We start from the raw sequence: 18980 nt of genomic DNA, 5'->3' as shown, positions 1-18980 counted from the left end.
TTATAGGCCAGTCTAAGGACCTACTTCTGTTGCAGAGGAAATTTTTCTCCGTCTTTCCCGGGGATTTTTTCAGCCTTCCTTTGGAGAATGTATTATTTCTATTATAACTTTTCTCCAAGATTTATCACCTCGAAAGCGAATCTGACCTTTTAGAAAGTATCGGCAAATGCCATATCACCTTATCGTAGATGTTAGACAATCCATTCGTACCATATTCTCTTTCAACGTATCGTCTTTTCCTTTTCACCAACCTTGGTCTGCGCCATCGTTGTTCATGTTTGGGGCTTTGCCCTATACATGCGGATGTAATATTTTTTTCATATTCCAATAGTTTTTCCATCGCTTCCCGCGGGGAGAGGACCTAATATGTTGCTGATTTGCCTGGAGTGAACCCTGTTTGGTATGGACCAATGATGTTCTGGACGTATGCAGCTATCCGACCTAGCACGATAGCGAAGAATATCTTATAGATGGTACTCAGCAACGTGATACCTCTATAATTGTTGCACTGTGTGAAATCTCCCTTTTTATATATGGAACAGATAATGCCTCGTGGCCAGTCGCCAGGCATTGATTCATCATCATCACCAACGGCGCAACTACCGGTATCCGGTCTAGGCCTGCCTTAATAAGGAAATCCAGACATCCCGGCTTTGCGTCTATGTCCACCAATTCGATATCCCTAAAAGCTGTCTGGTGTCCTGGCCTACGCCATCGCTCCATCTTAGGCAGGGTCTGCCTCGTCTTCTTTCTCTACCATAGATATTGCCCTTATAGACTTTCCGGGCTGGATCATCCTCATCCATACCGATTAGGTGACCCGCCCACCGTAACCTATTGAGCCGGATTTTATCCACAACCGGACGGTCATGGTATCGCTCATAGATTTCGTTATTGTGTAGGCTACGGAATCGTCCATCTTCATGTAGGGGGCCAAAAATTCTTCGGAGGATTCTTCTCTCGAACGCGGCCAAGAGTTCGCAATTTTTCTTGCTAAGAACCCAAGTTTCCGAGGAATACATGAGGACTGGCAAGATCATTGCCTTGTACAGCAAGAGCTTTGACCATATGGTGAGAAGTTTCGAGTGAAACATTTTTTTTATGCTGAAATAGATACTGTTGGCTACCACCAACCGTGTGCGGATTTCATCATCATAGCTGTTATAGGTTGCGATTTTTGAACCTTGGTAGGAGAAATTATCAACGGTCTCAAAGTTGTGGTCGCCTAACTTTATTCTTCTCGTTTGACCAGTGCGGTTTGACGTTGTTGATTGGTTTTTGGTGCTAACGTTGTCACCATAAATGTTGTATTGCCTTCATTCAGTGCAGCCCAAGATCTCGCGCCGCCTACTCGGTCTGAATAAAGGCGGTTAGTACGTCTCGGATTGTTCTTCCAGGATGTCGATATCGATAGCTTAGGCCAGTAGTTATGTGGGCTTAAAGAGGATCGTATCTCTTGCATTTACCTCAGCATCACGGATCAGAGAACGCATGATTGGGCATCCCCTTGTCTTATACCGTTGTTAACGTTGAATGGTTATGAGAGTGATCTTGCTACATTCGTCAAGACCTGCCTAGTCAGCCTTATAAATTTCGTCAGAATACCGAATTCTCTCATGGCCGCGTACAATTTTACCCTGCCCATGCTCTCGTAGGCGACCTTAAAGTCGATAAGAAGGTGGTGCAGCTGATATTCCAGCAGTTTTTCCATCCCTTGCCGCAGAGGGAAGATCTGATCTGTTGCTGATTTGCCTGCAGTGAAACCTCTTTGGTATGGGCGAATGATATTCTGGGTATATGGGGATATCTGGCCTAGCAGGATAGAGGAGAATATCTTATAGGTGGTACTCAGCAACGTGATACCTCTATAATTGCTGCACTCTGTGCTATCTCCCTTTTTATGTATGAGAGAACCGCTTGATGTAATTGCCACCTTTTGGTTCTCCCAGGCTTCCTTTCTACGTCTGTGAAGTCGCTTCTCCGCTCGCCAGATTTCGTGATAAGTCTCCACGCGTGCTCGCGTCCTTTGAGAATGCAGCATTACTCGGTATGCATTACTTTTCCGTTCCGTTGCTAGTTTACATTGACCATCGAATCAGCGTTCCGACTCTTTTTGCGGCTACGGCCAAGTATGTTTGTAGTCATATTTATTATAACGGTGATTGTGAAGATCATTTGTTGATGTTTCATCTGCAGGATATCCAGGCGTTGTTATTCGAGCTCAGAGCAGCATGCCAACGAGATAGTGATCCGGGTCTATATTAATAATAATAATCGTTGGAACAACAATTCATATTGGATCAGGGCCTTGAAATATGTTAGACCACTTCATTCAAGACCTTAACGGTACTCTACAGTACACTGTAGGAGGCAATGTGGTCAGCATTGCGTTCGCCCGAGATTATTACCCTGATTTAACTCAGGTACTCATTCACAGCTGAGTCGACTGGTATCCGACGTCAAATCACGATACGAATCCCACTGCCACCAGTGAGCTTTGAACCGCGACCTTTCGTACGACAGCCTTGTGCGATATTGGCCCCCCCCTATAAATGCTGATATTTATCATGGCTGAGAGGTGGCGGTGTTCGATCACCACGTCGTCAATTTACAGTATGTAGTCGCTCTTCTCCAGGAAACCGGTCCCTGTCCAACGCATTTCCTGCAACGCTGTTAAATCAGCCCTATATTGGGACAGGGTGTCAGTTAGCTACCTGGCAACTCTATCTTTGTACAGAGAGTACACGCTCCATGAAAAAATTCGCAAATCGTTATACCGTTGTCGTTGCCGGGTTCGTCGTTGTAAAGTCCATCCTGCCCGAGGCTCCTTCTGTGGCTTCATAACATCGGTTTTCTGTGTAGGGTTGTCAGCCCTACCCAACCCCCAACACCCAACCTGGAGCACCAGTTGGTACAATTTGTCCCGTTTTTAGGCGCGGGCGACTCGCCTTCATCCTTTTCCGTCTGCAGCTTTTCGATAAGAAAGAGCTCCCAGCGGTCACCACGTGGAGGTGGAGATAGGGTGTGCTAGTGGAGCTGTTGGTATTGGTTCAGTGGGTGTTTCCCAGGTTTTATGCTCCATCGTGTGTATTAATCCACGTTTCGCCCTGGGACCTATACTACCCTTTGACCACCAACGAACTATTGATAGGTTGGGATAGGACGCCGGGATGGTTGAGGTTGAGCTTCAGTTTCTCAATCTCGTTGCTCAGGGCTTGAATCCCAGTCGTCATAGCCATCTATGTTGATCTTATGTTTCTTGCGTTGCTGTGGGCTTATCACTTGAACAACGTTAAGTGTGATAATAATGAAACTAAAGCACAGTCTGACTGTCTGGCTGCCCTATACTCCACTTTGAAGTGAACAGGTAACACGAAAAGAAGGTACCTCCAAAAGTCGCCGACTGAAATTTGCTCGGACCCTTCTTTTGACAAACGCCTTCAAATTCACAAGTTTTTGAGTAGCGCAAGCAAAAAACTAGCCGCACACATAGATTGCTCAATGGTTAAACTTCGAATCGAAGTTGAAATCAAAAACGATGAAGCAGTGCCAGAACTTGTTCAAAAAAACCTATGCAAGCAACAAGGAGAGCGAACCCTTAATCTTCTAAGTTGGCAAAGTAGAAATAGCCAATACAAAGCGTCAGAAATAGTGGCAAATGGAAGCAATCCTTGGGCAGAATAGACCAAATGGGGTTATTTGTTTGTAAAGTGGACTTTTTTTCGGAACTGATTTGCAACAATAATGAATTTAGATTCTTTCTTTACGACCTTAGTATTATGCCGTCTACTATTCTGAAACATTAGGATCAAAAAGAATGAAAAAGTTGACTGACGGTTTCGTCCAGGGAAGAGGCAACTCATCAGACGCTGCCTCACCACTGCCCTGGGAGCTGTTCGTGCTTTTTTGAAAACTTGGGTATTTAACCCAAAAAAGAGAAGTCCGTGGACTACAAAAAAGGAAGTCAGTTGCTTCCCAAGTGGTCCGGTCCGTCACCAAGTGGGTGCGGACTCAGGACTACCAGAATCCTCAACAAACTGTCAAACTTTCCCATATAGTCCCAATGTCTCTGGGCATCCAATATATAAAAAGTGGCTGCCTAATTTTCCTCCCCACAAATAATTAACTGGCATCCAAGATATTTACTTTCAGTTCAGATAGAAAGATTACTCGCTACAGTTTCAGTTAAGATGAAATTACATTTAGAACCTTTGAAAGCTGACAATTTATTGTTGTAAATGTATATTTAATGAATCTGAATAGAATGCAAAGCAATAAATAATCGAGTCCAGTCAATGTTGCAAAGAAAAGTCATATTCTCAACCATACAATGTTTTGCTTAATAAAAGATTTTTTCATACAATCTTAGCATGTTAGCGACGTTTACCAATAAATTGAATAGGATGCTTGATGAACGAACGAATCTAGCGCCAATATGCAACGAAACGATTTCAATAAAATATTTCTAGGATAATCGAATTTTAGCTGAATTAGAACATCCCCGAACGACAGGCTCCACGCTCCCATCAAGTTCAATAATAACATCAGGTATATCGGGTATGGTCTCATCAACAATAGGTGGGATGCCGTCGAGCATAATGACATCAATGGCGGGCGCAGGAGCACTTAGCGGACTAACTGGAACAACAGGACTAACAGGGACGAGTGGATTGGCAGGCACGACAGGCTTAGTGGGGTTGACGGGTATACCAGGCGTGACTTCGGTGACTGGACTCACTGGTACAGGATGCGTCCCCGGTGGAATCGGTAATATTAGTAATATTACTGGCACTGGAACCGCTGGCACTGTGACAGGCATACCTGGAATAGGTGCGAATTCAATGGGGATAACATCCAGCATAAGCAGTCACGCAATCACATCAATCGATACGTCGGCATTTGGTGGAGCTGGAACAACAACAACCACAGATAAAGTACTCAGCGGAACGACCGGCGTACACGTTTCCCCCTTGCCGGGGAGGGCACATCCTATGACAACCATGCCACCCCTAAGTCAGGTGTGATATAAATATTTGTATAATGAACATTCATTTTTTTTTGTTTCCGATCTCTTCTTGTTGGTACACTTTTTCATTTCATCATTTCCAGCCTTTTAATTTCATTTCTTGAGTTATTGGTCCAACAATATTATCATCACATTTGGAATACAATGGAGTGAATAATCGTAAATAAATTCTAGCAATTAAACCGAAAGGCGATTCAAATTCTAATTAAAAAGCATGCATCCACAGAAAATTCTGGCCATAAAATAGCAAAAGTCACTCAGCAATTAAATGAGAGTATTTTAGTCAATCGTCTCTTCACTTAGCAGCTCCGAACCCCCCCCACCATAGATAATGCATTCGCACCAAACTGCTTCCTTAGTGTAGACCAAGTTTTGCAGCCATAAGCCAGCGCAGTTTGAATTAGCGTAACGAGTTTAACTTTTGACCGCATTATTTTCATTTTCACTAAGCTTTCTGCGTTGCACCATAATTTTTTTAAGTCTTCCAAATAAAACGAATAACCAACAATCCAGACGTAATACAAGAGATAAGATAAATCCAAAATATGAACTACGAAGTTCGGCACGAAACTATAAGAGGCAAATTGCCAGTGACCTATATTTTCGATGCAGCCAATGAAGGACCTCTGCAAAAGCAATAATCAGTCGTCCCCTTACTGATTTTTTCATAATCTAAAACTAAAAATAATTGATCAATTAAAGAGGCCAGCAAAAAGGCGCTTATCACCAAAAACTAATAATCTCATAATAACAGATCACTAAAAGATACCAAATTATTTATTTTATTTATTTATTTATTTAATATAAACTTGTTTCTAGAACTGCAAAAATACAAAAAAAAATCTAGATAAAACGACATAAAATCTTATTTCCCTTAACAACAATAAACATGGTCCTAGATGGATTTTATTTACTCAAATCCATGCCGAAATCCTATAAAATATAAACCATTTCTGTACAAGAAATCTCCCTTATGTAAGTACACAATTTGCTTTGAAAATAATAATTAAATATGTATTTGGATTACACAGGACTTGCTTGAACAAAGAAGAATAATTGCGTTCTATTCCAAACCAACCCCCCCCCCCCTTTGTAAATGAATTCATTATCCAATAGAGGGTTGCGTGTTTCTCAGCCATAGTATGATGTATGTATTCAGTTGTCCCTTCATATACTTAAAATATTTAGCTTGAAAGTCACATCAAAGCACGTTCACTAAATTTATAGTCGGTTTTTTTTTGGGCCACCCTCAAACAAAAGAACTAAATTAAATTATTGAATCTTTTATACTTCTGAAAATATTTAGATTATTTTATTCCGTCGATTTTGAGCAGAAATTCACCAAACTTCGGGACGACAGCCATTTTGACGTTTCCGAGTAAATCGGATGTAATAGACAGACAAACAGGCGAACATTAAATCGATTTTAATAGCATTTTGTTTTTTGTTTTTCTCGTAACATCTGATATGGACGGACGCACTTCGAGTTTGGATTGACAGTGCTGCATTGTTTCAGGTTATGTCTCTTTTTGTCTAACCGCATGGGATTCTTACCCACTAAAACCACCCCCGACTCCCCCAAGCCCCATGGAAACACCATTAGGTATTGCATCACGGGGCGGAATCAGCTCACTTTAGCTTAGTCACCTTTCGTCTCTACACGTCCCAGTCTTCCTGACATGCTAGCATTTTTCGCACCAGATTTTCTGGTACGAGCACCTCTCCTAGGGCTCCTCTAGGCTCTTCCTTTCTTCCACAAATCAACAGTGGAAGAACATGTGCTCTGGGTCCTCTGGGTCTCCATTGCAGTTTGGACAATCGGGTGAGATGAGCAATGAGCACCATTCCCGAGATGACGAATGCTGCATCATCTGAGATAGTGCTAAATGCAGAGCACACCCTTACGGCTGCTCTTCTGTAGACTATACTCACTTGGTTAGCGTTAAATGTGACCTGCAATGCCTTTCTCGAAACTGGAGCTGCATAAAACAGGATTGAACTCACTACGCTAGCTATAGTAACCTGGGAGCATCCTTGCCAGGGTCACACTTCAGCATACTGTACGTGTTGCTTATAGCTGAGCTTCCCGTCTATCATCACATCCAAGTATTTGATGGCAGGCTTAGAAGTGATGATATGATTCCCAATTTGAATACGGGCATAATTTCTTTTACGGCCCTTGGTGATGAGGACCCCTTCCATTTTTCTCTCCGCAATTGACAGACCAGAACTCTCTAGCCAACCTTCAACAGCACTGATCGCTTCGCATGAGTATATCTCAGCATCTTCGAGATCATTTGCGACTACAACCAGCGCCATATCGTCGGCGTAACCCACCACCGTGGCTTCCTCCGGAAAATTAGGTATATCGTTGTACATGATGATATGGAGCCATGTGGGACATCCGCAGTGACAACGTACTCCTGGAGTCCGTTATTACTTTCATACCACAGCCTCCATTCTTATACTTAGCTGTTGACAATACTGCAAAATACGCAGGAATATCTATCTTCGCCAGAGATTCCCGTGTTAAGTTCCAATTGGCAGAATTGAATGCATTTCTCACAACCAGGGTTGCCCCCATGCAGTATTTGCTAGTACTACCCTTTCCGTGGATTGCATCTTCGGCTAAGCCAGCAGCCATTTTGAGGGCTTCAATGATTGATCTGCCTGTTGACCTGACAGGCCTCCCTGCTCTTAACAATCAGGAGTAATCTATTGTGGATTATTTGCTCTAGCATTTTCCCCATAGTGTCCAAAATACAGATAGGTCTGTAGGAGGTTGGCTCACCTGAAAGTTTACCAGCCTGGAAAAATCGCCTCGAACATACACGTTTCGAATAACTCAGCGAACATGACCGGTCTGGATTTCACGGCAAGCTTAAGTATGCTATTCGGTACGCCATCCAGACCCGGAGCTCTATTATCGCCTATTCCAGCGCAGATCTCCAACAGCTCGTCACTGGTGGCTGGCGGTATTACCGTCACATTCAGAGGTCGCCGGAAAACTGTCATTGCCCTCCTCTTGCTGAGTGAGTAACCCCTAGATAATTTTTCACAAGAGTGAAGGGCATGTGATCTGCAGAGATGAACGGCCTCTGAATTGCCGCATCACGATTCTATAGGCGCTCACCCACGGGTTTACGTCCGTTTCCGAACAGAACTCCTTAAAGCTCCGTTGGATGGCGAGCTTCAGGGTCTTACGGGTTTCCTTATAGGCGCGTTCTTTTTTACCTTTATGGACTTTGTTGGCTGGCTCGGTGATAGGCTGATCGAAAGTTGGCCAGTTCAGTATTCCATCAGTAGTTTGGTCTTCTACTGAGGAATTATCACCTCCTAGGCATGGACGCGTCACGCGCTTTGACAATGCATTGGGCCAGATGGACAGCCCTTTCCGTGGAGGTGTCTGCTTTATTAGGTTGGCCTAGCCACGCCTCCATGAAGGTATTTTCATCCAGAGCCTTTGCAGACCAGCCTGACATCTTTCTCGGTTTCTGGTATGACGATCTTCTGCCTGGTGACTCCACCCATAGCCCAAAGAATATTGCCAGGTGATCGCTGTGGGTATAGTCCTTGCTGACACACCAGAACATACCACGTACCAGTGCAGGGCTGAAAAAAGTTAGGTCTACAATTGAGGTAGATCCTCCTTTTCGAAAGGTTCAAGGGCCCAAGGATTAAAGTCACCAGCAATTACCCTTGGACTACGATCACTTGCGTCAAAAACAAGAATGTCAAATATTTCCTTGAGTTCGGACAGTGTCAGACTTGACGGGGCGTAACGGCTGTTCACATATACCCCGTTTATTTTCGCCCACACAAAGCCACTGGATGTCTGACTCCCTGCACGTTGTATGGCTCGCCGAGCACAAGCCCATATCGCCGCTCCACCAGGCGAATCTGTAACCCATACGCCACCGTGACGGTTTCTCTAGGGTTCGCTAATGATGGCAATTTCCGAATAAATCCTAAGTGACCCTGAAATGATTGAAGTTTATTTGAATAAACCTCATTTTTTCATTGAAGCCAGTGCCTTCCTAAATTCCGAACATTTAGCACTTCCAGTGATATGCCGCCCCTCCGTTCCTTCGCACAATAAGCATTTGGGGTTCCTATTGCACTCTTTAGTAATATGAAGGTGTGGGGACACACCTTCTCCATCGATCGAACCGATCAAAACCGCTGGTGGATCCCTTCACGAAACGACCAAAAAGAGAGAAATCTACTCTCTCAGACGGCAAACAACCCATCCGATTCGAACTTTCCCGGCCGTTCCACAGGTAATCGCAATGTGGCCGTTTGAATATTACTATAGGCTTTCCGCAAACTCACAAGTCAACTCGGAAGTCATCAGTTTTTCCAAAGCTGGATGTTTTTTCAGCTCAACCATGAGGTCACCCTTCTGTGTCCTCCGAATCTTGCTGACATTTCCGCGTAGACCTTTTAGATCGGGGTCAGCTTTGACCTCTTACAGTATCTCCGCGCAGGACCAATTACCCTTCCTTTGCCCATAATTGCTTCTGGGTGAATTCGCACTCTTGCCTTTTTCTTCGCCTTTTTGTGAACTACCTTAGTTCATCCATCGTTTTCATTCCCCTTGAATTTTGCCGATTCAATTGCCGGAGCTCGCACTTGGGAAACCTGGATATAGCGAAATCCTTACCGCTACGTTGTAGTATCGGTAAGGTACAAACGACTTTCAACAAAATGGGCCTAAAACGAAAGAAGCCTCCAATAAAATCAATCATCATCATCGTGGTACTACCGCCCGAAGTCGGTCCTTAACGGCCGGGTTCGTTGTCCTTCAATTATCTCGCCCAAGACTGTGGCAAGCACATAAGCACGAATATCACGATTGGGACGAATTGTGAGAACGGCAGAGTAGTAAAGACGATGGTTGCGCAATATTCGCCGCCAATACTGACTTAGGCGACTCGTCACCTCCGCTACTCCGAATATCCCTTCTCTGGCCGCTTGATCCTACGTCCTTAGAACAAAAAGCGTTGGTGTCCTTTAATTTATCGGTGGTGGGATCAAATCCCTTTGTCATATCTCGAATATCTGACCATTTGGACACGATAACTTTCGGAGGTACTGTGAAAGACCTTGTCGCAATGCAGGAACACTAGGATGACTAGGGCTGTGTTCTGAAACTCGACACTTCGGACTCAAGGGCTTAAGTGTGTTTGGAAGACAACGTTACGGATAGGGGCTGACCTCACGGCAACGACCTTTGCCTATCGAAAATGGAAATTGATTAGTTTCTGAAATGTGCGCAAGGTCCTCGACAATGGTAGCGAAAGTCCTCAGAATGCTCGTTCTCTCCAACTTGATCAGGTAAACCAGCGATATAAACTCGACATTCTAGACCAAAGCGAAATTGGATGGTGGGACTCTGGAGAGTACTCCTCTCCATCTTGCGGCAATCTGCTTTTGTACTCTGGAATGCCAAGTGGTATCAGAAGCGAATCTGGTGTCGGGTTGCTTCTTATTTCAACCGCAAAGCGCGCTCTCTTGATCTGGCAGCCGGTTTCTGACAGACTCCTAACTGCAAGATTCCGGTCAGGGTTAAGGAGCATCGCAATTGTACAATGCTGTGAACCAAAGGAGACCTCCGATATAGTGGAGAAGGATGCATTCTACGAGCAATTAAACGCAGTTCAGGGGAGGCTTCTTAAAAGTGACATTGTACAATGAGGCTTCTAAGGCGGGATCTGCCAACATTTTTCTCAGACATGTAATGGGGAAACACGATCTTGGCAACCGCAACGGTAATGGTGGGAAGTTCTCGGATTTCGGCAGGTCATTGGTGGCACATTGTTCAATCACAGAGTCTGCCATAAGGGTTTCAACTGACCAACACCGTACGAGCAGCCAGATCAACCACTTGGCGATCAGCGGTAGATTTAGGAGTTGTCTTCTGGATGTACGTAATAAGAAAGGTGTTGACATCGGCCTCGAAAGGGATCACTATCTGATGGTGGCGTACGTTAACTTGCATGTTGCACTCACCACTTCTTGCAGGGTTGAAGAACTGCGATCCCCTAAGTTCAACAGTTTGCAAGACTCAGCTGTCACTTGACTTCAATCTTGTTAATCGAATGGTAAATATGCTAAATATCGATGAGCATTGGGACGCCATCGAAAGTGTTTCTTTCTCGGATGCTGCACAGATTACCGAAGATTCTGCAGATCGCAATGATTTCAGAACTACATACCGCATCACGAAAGAGCTTGCATGTGGTCGCAAACCTTTCGATGATCCTGTGAAGGGCGTCAAAGGTCGACTTCTCATCCGCGATGTTGAACAACTGAAGAGGTGAAAAGAATACTTCACCACGGTTCTTAACCATATCATATCCGGTGGAGTTCCTCTCCTGTGGATGGAATGGTTAGTCAAGCAGAAAAGAAATAATCAATCAATCAATCATCAATGCATTCAAACGGAGTAAAGCTGCTAGACTTGATAGTCTCCCCGCAGAGTTATTTATCGCTGTAAGTGCAGCTACTTCAGATCTGCTGTTTCCACTTGTACGGAAATCTTGGGAATCTTAGACCTTTCCCAGAGAGTGGAAGAAGGGGATGATCGTTAAGATTCCAAAAAAGGCACACTTTTTAAGTGTGACGATTGCAAGGGTATCTGCGTGTTCCTTACCGTCGCAAAGAAGAAGAAGAACCTTCCTTCACGCACCCGAAGACGCTCCATTTGAGCTGAGGATACGTCACACCATGTGACGAATCCGTACGTGATTAAGGGACGGATTAGCTGCTTATAGCAGTAGAGTTTTACTTTGGGGAGGATAGCGGAGTCTTTCTTAAGGATGGGCCATAGGGTTTTTAGGCCTGTTAGCGTCTTTGAAAGGATGGAGTTTACCTGGGGCACGGGTGACAGGCGAGAGTTCATGGTTATTCCCAGGTACTTAGTGGATTGGACGGAGGGAATGGTGGATGTTCCGATTTTGATCGTGAGGTTGCGGGTGTCGGCTAGCATCTTGCGGGTAAAGGTGGCTCTACCGCGGAAGACAATGGCTTCGCATTTGCTGGGGTTGAGAAGGAGTTTCCAGGATTGGAGGAATTTGTTGAGGGTTAAGATTGTGGTATTGATGCGGTTTTAGGCGGATTGTATGTTTCGGAACGAGGTGTAAAGGATCAAGTCGTCCGCGTACTGGATGGTTTTGACCGTTTGTGGAGAGTTGGTGGGGTGTTGGAGCGGTATATCGGCGGTGTATATGGAGAATAGGGTTGCTGACAGAACTGAGCCTTGGGGGATGCCTGCAGGAGGACTGTACAGGTCGGATAGGGTATCGTGAATACGGACTAGGGATTGGCGGTCGGATAGGTAATTTAGGACAAGTTTGCATATCTGAGGGTGGAATTTGAAGGTATGGGAGAGTTTGAAGGTGAGGCCTTCGTGCCAGACCGCATCGAAGGCTTTCTGGATGTCGAGGAGGCAAGCGGTGGTGTCTTGAGGACTAGGAGAGCATGTGAGGTGCCGTGGCCACGTTTGTTTGCAAACTGGAATGTGGGGATAATGGCGTGATCAGTGATGTGCTGGAGCATGATATCGTGGATGACGTGCTCGAAAATTTTCGATGTCACGTTGAGGAGGGAGATGGAGCGGTAGCTGCCCGGGGAAGCTGAAGGTTGGTCCTTTTTTAGGATTGGGACGATGTGGGATTCTTTCCATGGAGTGGGGAAGTGTGCAGATAGGAGGCATAGATTGAAGAATTGAGCGAGGAAAGGGCTTACGATTTTGGCGCATTTTTTTAGGATGATGATTGGGATGTGATCAGGGCCGGTTAATTTTTTATTATTTCGGGAGAGGATGATGGATTCAACCGTTTGGGATGTGATGGCTTGTATTGGCAAGCAGTGAGGTGTTCTAGGTTCGGGTGGTGGGATCGGGAATTGGGCATAGGTAGATGGCGTGGTGGTGAGATTGTGGATGTGTTGGCGCACAGTGGTTTCTGTGGGGGGATCAGACAATTGTCGGGTGGTGTGGTGGGCGGGCAGGAAGCTGTTAGCAATCAGGTCAGCATGGGCTTTGGGTGAAGTGTTGTGCGGGAGGACGCTGGCTGTGCTGGGTTTGGCTAGTCGAGGACAAGTACCACGGAGTTTATTGCATGTTTGCTGATTAAGCGAGATGTTCGCATGCTTCACAGCGTAGTGGTAAGCGTATAGCGTTTGGATATGGGATTGGATAAGGTGTGAAAGGAAGTAGATACGTGATTTGAGGAAGTTAAACTGGGGAGCGTATCTGTGTCGATGGAGTTGGCGTCTTAAGGTGGCTTTTTGTTTGATGAGGTCAAGGACATGGGGAGGCAGGGTGATTAGGCCCTGGTAGTTTAGTGGTCTGAGAGGAATGGTTTCGCTACAGGCTTTTTGTGTGAATTCCGTGAACTTTTCCACGGCTGAGTCGATTTCGGTAGGAGACGGATTGGGTGGGAGGCAGATAGTTGACAGTTTGTCGGCTAGGTTATAGTTCAGGCGCTTCCAGTTGGTTGCAGCGTAGTTGGGAAGGAATTTATGTTGGGATTTGAGGAGGCGATCAGTGATATTGAAGTGGAGAACCACTCCGTCATGATCACTCAAGCCTGGAATGGTGGGAAGGTCTTGGGGGGAGGTAGGCGTGCTGGGGAGGACGAGCAGGTGGTTGCTTATCAGGAAGAAGTCGATGAAGGAGTGTGTATTTCGCCTGTGGTAGGTGGGTTGATTGGTGGGGAGGAGGGTGAGCTGTAGAGGGTGGGAGTGTTGTGCGTACCAGTTGGCTAACCTATTGCCATTGGCGTTTGTAGTTGTGTTGTGCCAGGTGTTATGTTTGGTATTTAGGTCGCCCCCTAATACAAGGGAGAAACGTTTGTTTCGGCTAGCTGGGAGGGCTTTGAGGTGTTGTGTTAGGTTGGAGATGTCAGCGGGATTAAGGGTTTGGTCGGGACAGTAGAGGCTACCTAGGAATGTGATGGAGGAGGGTGTGGCAATGGACACGACATTTAGCTCTATGGATGGGGTAATAGTGTTTGGGATGTAGACCCGTTGGGCGTCTAGGGGATTCGCCACTAGTATGGCTGTGCCTCCGCCTTGGCGGTCAATGCGGTCGGATCGGAAGGTGGTATAGTTGTGGATGTGTAGTCTGTGTCTTGGGTGGAGTTTGGATTCGGTAAGAAGGAGTAGATTAGGTTTGTGGACGGACAGGAAGTTGGTCAGATCGTGCCGCTTTTGTCGACTGACAACTGAATTTATGTTCAGTAATACCACTTTAGTGGCCATTACTGGGGGACACTTGGCAGAGGAAGGAGAGGAGTGCGAGTCTCTTCTCCATTGGTGAGGACAGGGAGTTGTATGTGGGGAGGAATGAGGTGAGTTGAGAGGCTAGTTGGTTGGTGAAGGTATTGAAGAGCGAGTGGATCTCGGAGTCGAGGTCAAATGTAGGTGTTGGGTGCGAGGCGCTCCTAGCCATTGCGGCGTATGAGAACGGTGGGGAAGTAAGGTTATGTGGAGTGGGGATCTGAGCGGGTTTTGGTTGGGGACCGGGTTTGATTGGTGGAATGGGATTCTGTTTTGTGGGGCGGGATTGTTGTGTCTGACGGGCGCGAGCTTGCACGAACATCGGGCAGTTGCGATAACTAGCCGGATGCGTGTTGGCTCCGCAGTTGATGCAGGATGAATTTTCTTCCTGCTTCTTTGGGCATTGTCGTGGCCCGTAGGGGGTGTTGCATTTAACGCAACGGTAAGCCAGATTACAATTGGACGCTGCATGCCCAATGCGCTGGCAGTTGCGGCATTGGGTGATTTCGTGTAGCTGGACCGCCTCGAACTTGACGATGTAGTGAAACATCGCCCTGGCTTTCGTAAGGGATGATTGCTGGAATTTTGGGGCAAAGGTTACAAGGAAGAGGTGGAGGGGTTTCGCGTTTCGTCGGGAGGAGCGAGTTTCGTATTGACGAACGCTGATGGCTTCGGAGATGCCGAGGCAGTGTAGCTCCTTGAGGATTTCTTCGGGGGAGTAAGTAAAATCTAGTCCTCGGAGGACTAGGTTGACGGGTTTCATGTGGGATGGGGTGTATGTGAAGAAGGGGTGGTTACCTTCTTTCAGTATATTTTTGGCAGATTCGTAATCTGCCTGGGAAGTGGCGAGGACGTAGGTGGAGTGAATTGATGTCTTTTTTAGGGCTATGTTGCTAGGGATCGTGGAGACGATTTTGGTGGTAATGTTCTTTGTAGTTGTGGGGTCAGCGCGTATGATTAAAGGCGGAAATTGTTCCTGACTTACCTTTTGTGTCTTAGGTTTGGCTGCTTGAACGGCTCGTGGTGTGGTTGAGGTGGTTGTTATCGGTGTGTGGGTGGATGGCTGTTGTAGTTGTCGGGCTGGACCTTCGGCGACATTGATTGGTGTGGTAGTTGGATGAGGGGTGATTGTAGTTTCTATTGCTGCGGCTGGAATCTGTTGTATCGTCGGATTTTTCACTTCTGCCATGGACCGTTCTCCTCGGTTCTCATGGCAAGATGTGGTTGGCGTGATCGTTTGGTGAGTTGGGTTGGTGAGGGCTATGGTGCTTTAGAGCGGCAACTTCGTCCTCGTCGTCGTCCGACGTTTCGCGAGCCATGTCCGACTCGTGAGCCATGTCCGACTCGCGAGCCACGTCCGACTCGATATTGTCTGGGGCGGATTCCCGACTGCCTTCGGGACTTGATGGGGCTTCGCCTTCGCTATCTTCATTGGGGTGAACCCTTTTGGGTTCAGGATCCATCCCCTGGGGCGACAGTGACCTGTCGACCACCTGGCGCTTGGACATTGCGGAACACAATAACACTTCGTTCACTAACTGGTTTACTCGCGGAGCACTTTAATGAACACGTCCGATCCGCTCGGACGCTTGACACCGAATCTATGAGTGGAGAGCGTCCTGCCCACAGTACATCTAATAAGCAGTACCCACACTCAATAGACCGGACTTGCAAATGTATTGGCGAAACTTATCCGTACACATCATAGGCACTAAACCACATGGAGATACTGCCAGATGTTTAGGGCCTATAATGTGTACGGATAAGCTCCGCCAATATATTTGCAAGTCCGTCGGTTAAGTATTCAGGTAATCCCCGACACCTTAAACTTGTCGACATTCGCGATAAATGGGATAGTGATGAATGATCCACAGGTGTATCGATGCAGGACGAGACTATTTTGAAGAATCTTAACCATCTCAAATGAATAAATCTATTTTTCCCAATAAATGTGCATTAGTTTTTTTGAATTTATTTGATAGACAGACCTTTGGGACTTAATTATTTAATTAAACTAAAATAATTCTTCCAACAAATCTAAATAAAAAGAAATCATAAATAATGCAAACAAGCGCATATATCTAACCCTATACAAATGAAAAAAGGATTTAATTGAAAAACCATGTAAAGCAAGCAGAGTTAAGTTTTAATATTGACAGATGACTGATAAATTTCATTGTAATTAAATATCTTCCCCTGCGAATTTAATGGAAACACATCATATCCATTCCAATTTACGTTTAACAGACACTAACCCCATTTCCAATTTCTGCACTAGTCCGCCTACAAATTCACCACAGAATCTAATGCAATTCCAAAAGGTCCTTCAACATAGTAGTCGGCTCCCATCCAACAATGCCATTAGGAGTTTACAGAGCTTTTGGAAATCAGATTTATCTATTAAATTGTGGTATTCGGCACTCAACTGGTATTCGTTAATCCTCCCTCTGACATTTTCTATGCTTTCATCATCAAATTAGTTTCCCATCCTTAAATTGCTTCGGAACTCATACTAATTGGCTCAATTTGCAACTCTAGGGCAGAGAATCGATGTTACTCAAATTAAGTAAATATCTTTTCTAGTAGACCTGGCGAATGTGAGCATTTTTTTTCTATTTAGATTAAGGAATATATAAGAAAGTAGGAGAAGTTTCCGTAGTTATATCCGAATAATTATTAAAATGCTCAAATGTAATAAAAATGACAAAAAATGAAGGAAAACCAACTACAAAATAAGACTTGACCTTTTCCATATCTTTTTGTTTTTTTTAAATTTTAAATTTCTCATGGAGCTTCACACTAAGAGATTAGATTTTTGTCCGGTTTTTGTAGTCTAACCTAAAATTGATAGATAAGGCTAGCTTCTTCCACACTACAATTTTTAAAATGAAAGATGGCCACAAAAGATATTTTTCTTTTTTATTGGTTAAAAGTATCTAATTTATACAAATACCTATTTCCGGGACCAACCGTCGCCTTCTTCAGTGTTTTATCTTCTGAAAAAATTGTATAGCGGTTCCTGTGATTATAATATCTTAATTAGGCTTCTATTCTTCTCCTAGTCCTTCCTAAATTGGAAATTGTTACCCATGTCCCTGCTTAGCCTACACTTGTTCGAGCAATGGATCACGACACACGAAAACTCATCCGAATGGAGGAAGAAGGCTAAACTGTATAAGAAACTGGCCTTCACGTGCATGAGTGAATCCTATTTCACATTCAGGCATACAGTTTATAAAATAACCTCGAGGGCAGCAAAGGGCAACCCCCCTCACCGCTGCTAGGCGAGAACCTGGAGAATGAACTCGAAGAAACTGAGGCACTCCCGAGAGCACGAACAATCCTATAGAAACTCAACCGGGCACACCGGAACATTGATTTCACCATGTGGATAAAAAAGAACGGGGAGAAACCGTTCCTAGACTTAAAAATAATTCAGAAAAGGAAGGATTTTGAATTCGACATTTACAGGAAACCGACCCAGACACAACGAAACATCACATACACCTCAAACCACGACTTCCACCATAAGATGGCAGCATACAACTTTATGATTCACAGGATGATCACAAACCCGCTCAATGGGGAGAGAAGAAATAAAGAAATGAGCTACATCCTGAAAACAGCCAAGAAAAACGGATACAACAAGAATCTCATCGAAAATCGGATCAAAAAGAAACTACGCCAGGCCTCAATGCAGCAACTTTGGACACTATTCCAGGTGGTGAACACAGAACCTAGGCAATGGATAACGTTAACCTACTCAGGTCGGACACAGAACACCAAAAGGCGACTACATAAACGTGGATTCCGGGTCACCTCGACCAGCAGACGATACCTACTTAGGACCCGGTTACAGCGAAGGACAAAATAAGAGTACGGAAAAAAGCGGCATTTATAAGATGTTCTGTCCAGATTGCGTCAAGATATATACATATATCTAATACCATTTTATCTGATCTTCTTCCTTGTTACGTTCCCTCTTCTCCAAAGTGCCTACGCTCTTACCCCGTCTAGTTCACCACTGAAGTCCACAAACAACTATGTCAAAAACAGACTGCGAGGAAGAAATTCCTGTCTTCTCAAAACGCAATACTGACTTAGTTTTTTTTTTCAAATCTTTACGTTCCTCGGTCAAATCCTTAATACGTAAGTCCAGAAATGACTATTTGGCTAATGTTGAGGATTCACTAAAGCGCGGAAGCCTCAAACCTTTCTCCCACTGTTCTGCCCAGTTATCCTCTGCTAATTCCCCCCAACTATCTTGTGATTTACTCTGCCGCTACTTTTCATCAGTCTATATTCCCCTTCCTTCCTCCGAATCCCTCCCGATAGTAAATGTAGCCTGTCCCGCATCGCCTACCATTCCCCTTCTTACCCCTATCCTTGTCGAGTACCTCATTAGCCAATGTCAAACCTGGCTACGATGGTCTTCCAAACTTCCTTTTGCTCAAAACTGGTAAGTCCATATATCTTCCCCTATCTCTTATTTTCCACAAAAGCCTCAAAGGGAATCATTTTTCCGGCTTGTAAAAAGAGGCTCTCATGATCACCATACACAAATGTGGCGATCGTACGCTTTCCGAGAATTACCGTCCCATTTCCCTCCTCTCCTCCTGTTCCAAAATCCTGGTTGTCCGCCCACGTTGGTCACCACATAGTGGAAGAG

The 18980-nt window shown here is 45.0% G+C and overlaps 1 protein-coding gene across 10 annotated transcripts in view; it reads left to right on the top strand.

The window, feature by feature from the left end:
* The window catches only part of LOC119658882 (RIMS-binding protein 2), a 307235-nt gene that overhangs the window by 134281 nt on the left and 153974 nt on the right, over positions 1-18980 (top strand). For 8 of the 10 annotated variants that reach the window (XM_038066659.1, XM_038066661.1, XM_038066664.1 and 5 more), the window contains one exon: positions 4470-5018. The exons of the other annotated variants lie outside the window; for them this stretch is intronic. In XM_038066659.1, coding sequence (XP_037922587.1) covers positions 4470-5018 — 549 coding nt within the window. The remainder of the gene's footprint in view (positions 1-4469; positions 5019-18980) is intronic. 10 annotated transcript variants of the gene reach the window in all.

Source organism: Hermetia illucens, chromosome 6 (genome assembly GCF_905115235.1).
Source record: "Hermetia illucens chromosome 6, iHerIll2.2.curated.20191125, whole genome shotgun sequence".
In the NCBI taxonomy this organism is placed as follows: Eukaryota; Metazoa; Arthropoda; class Insecta; order Diptera; family Stratiomyidae; genus Hermetia; species Hermetia illucens.
This window is presented reverse-complemented; position numbering and strand designations above follow the sequence as displayed.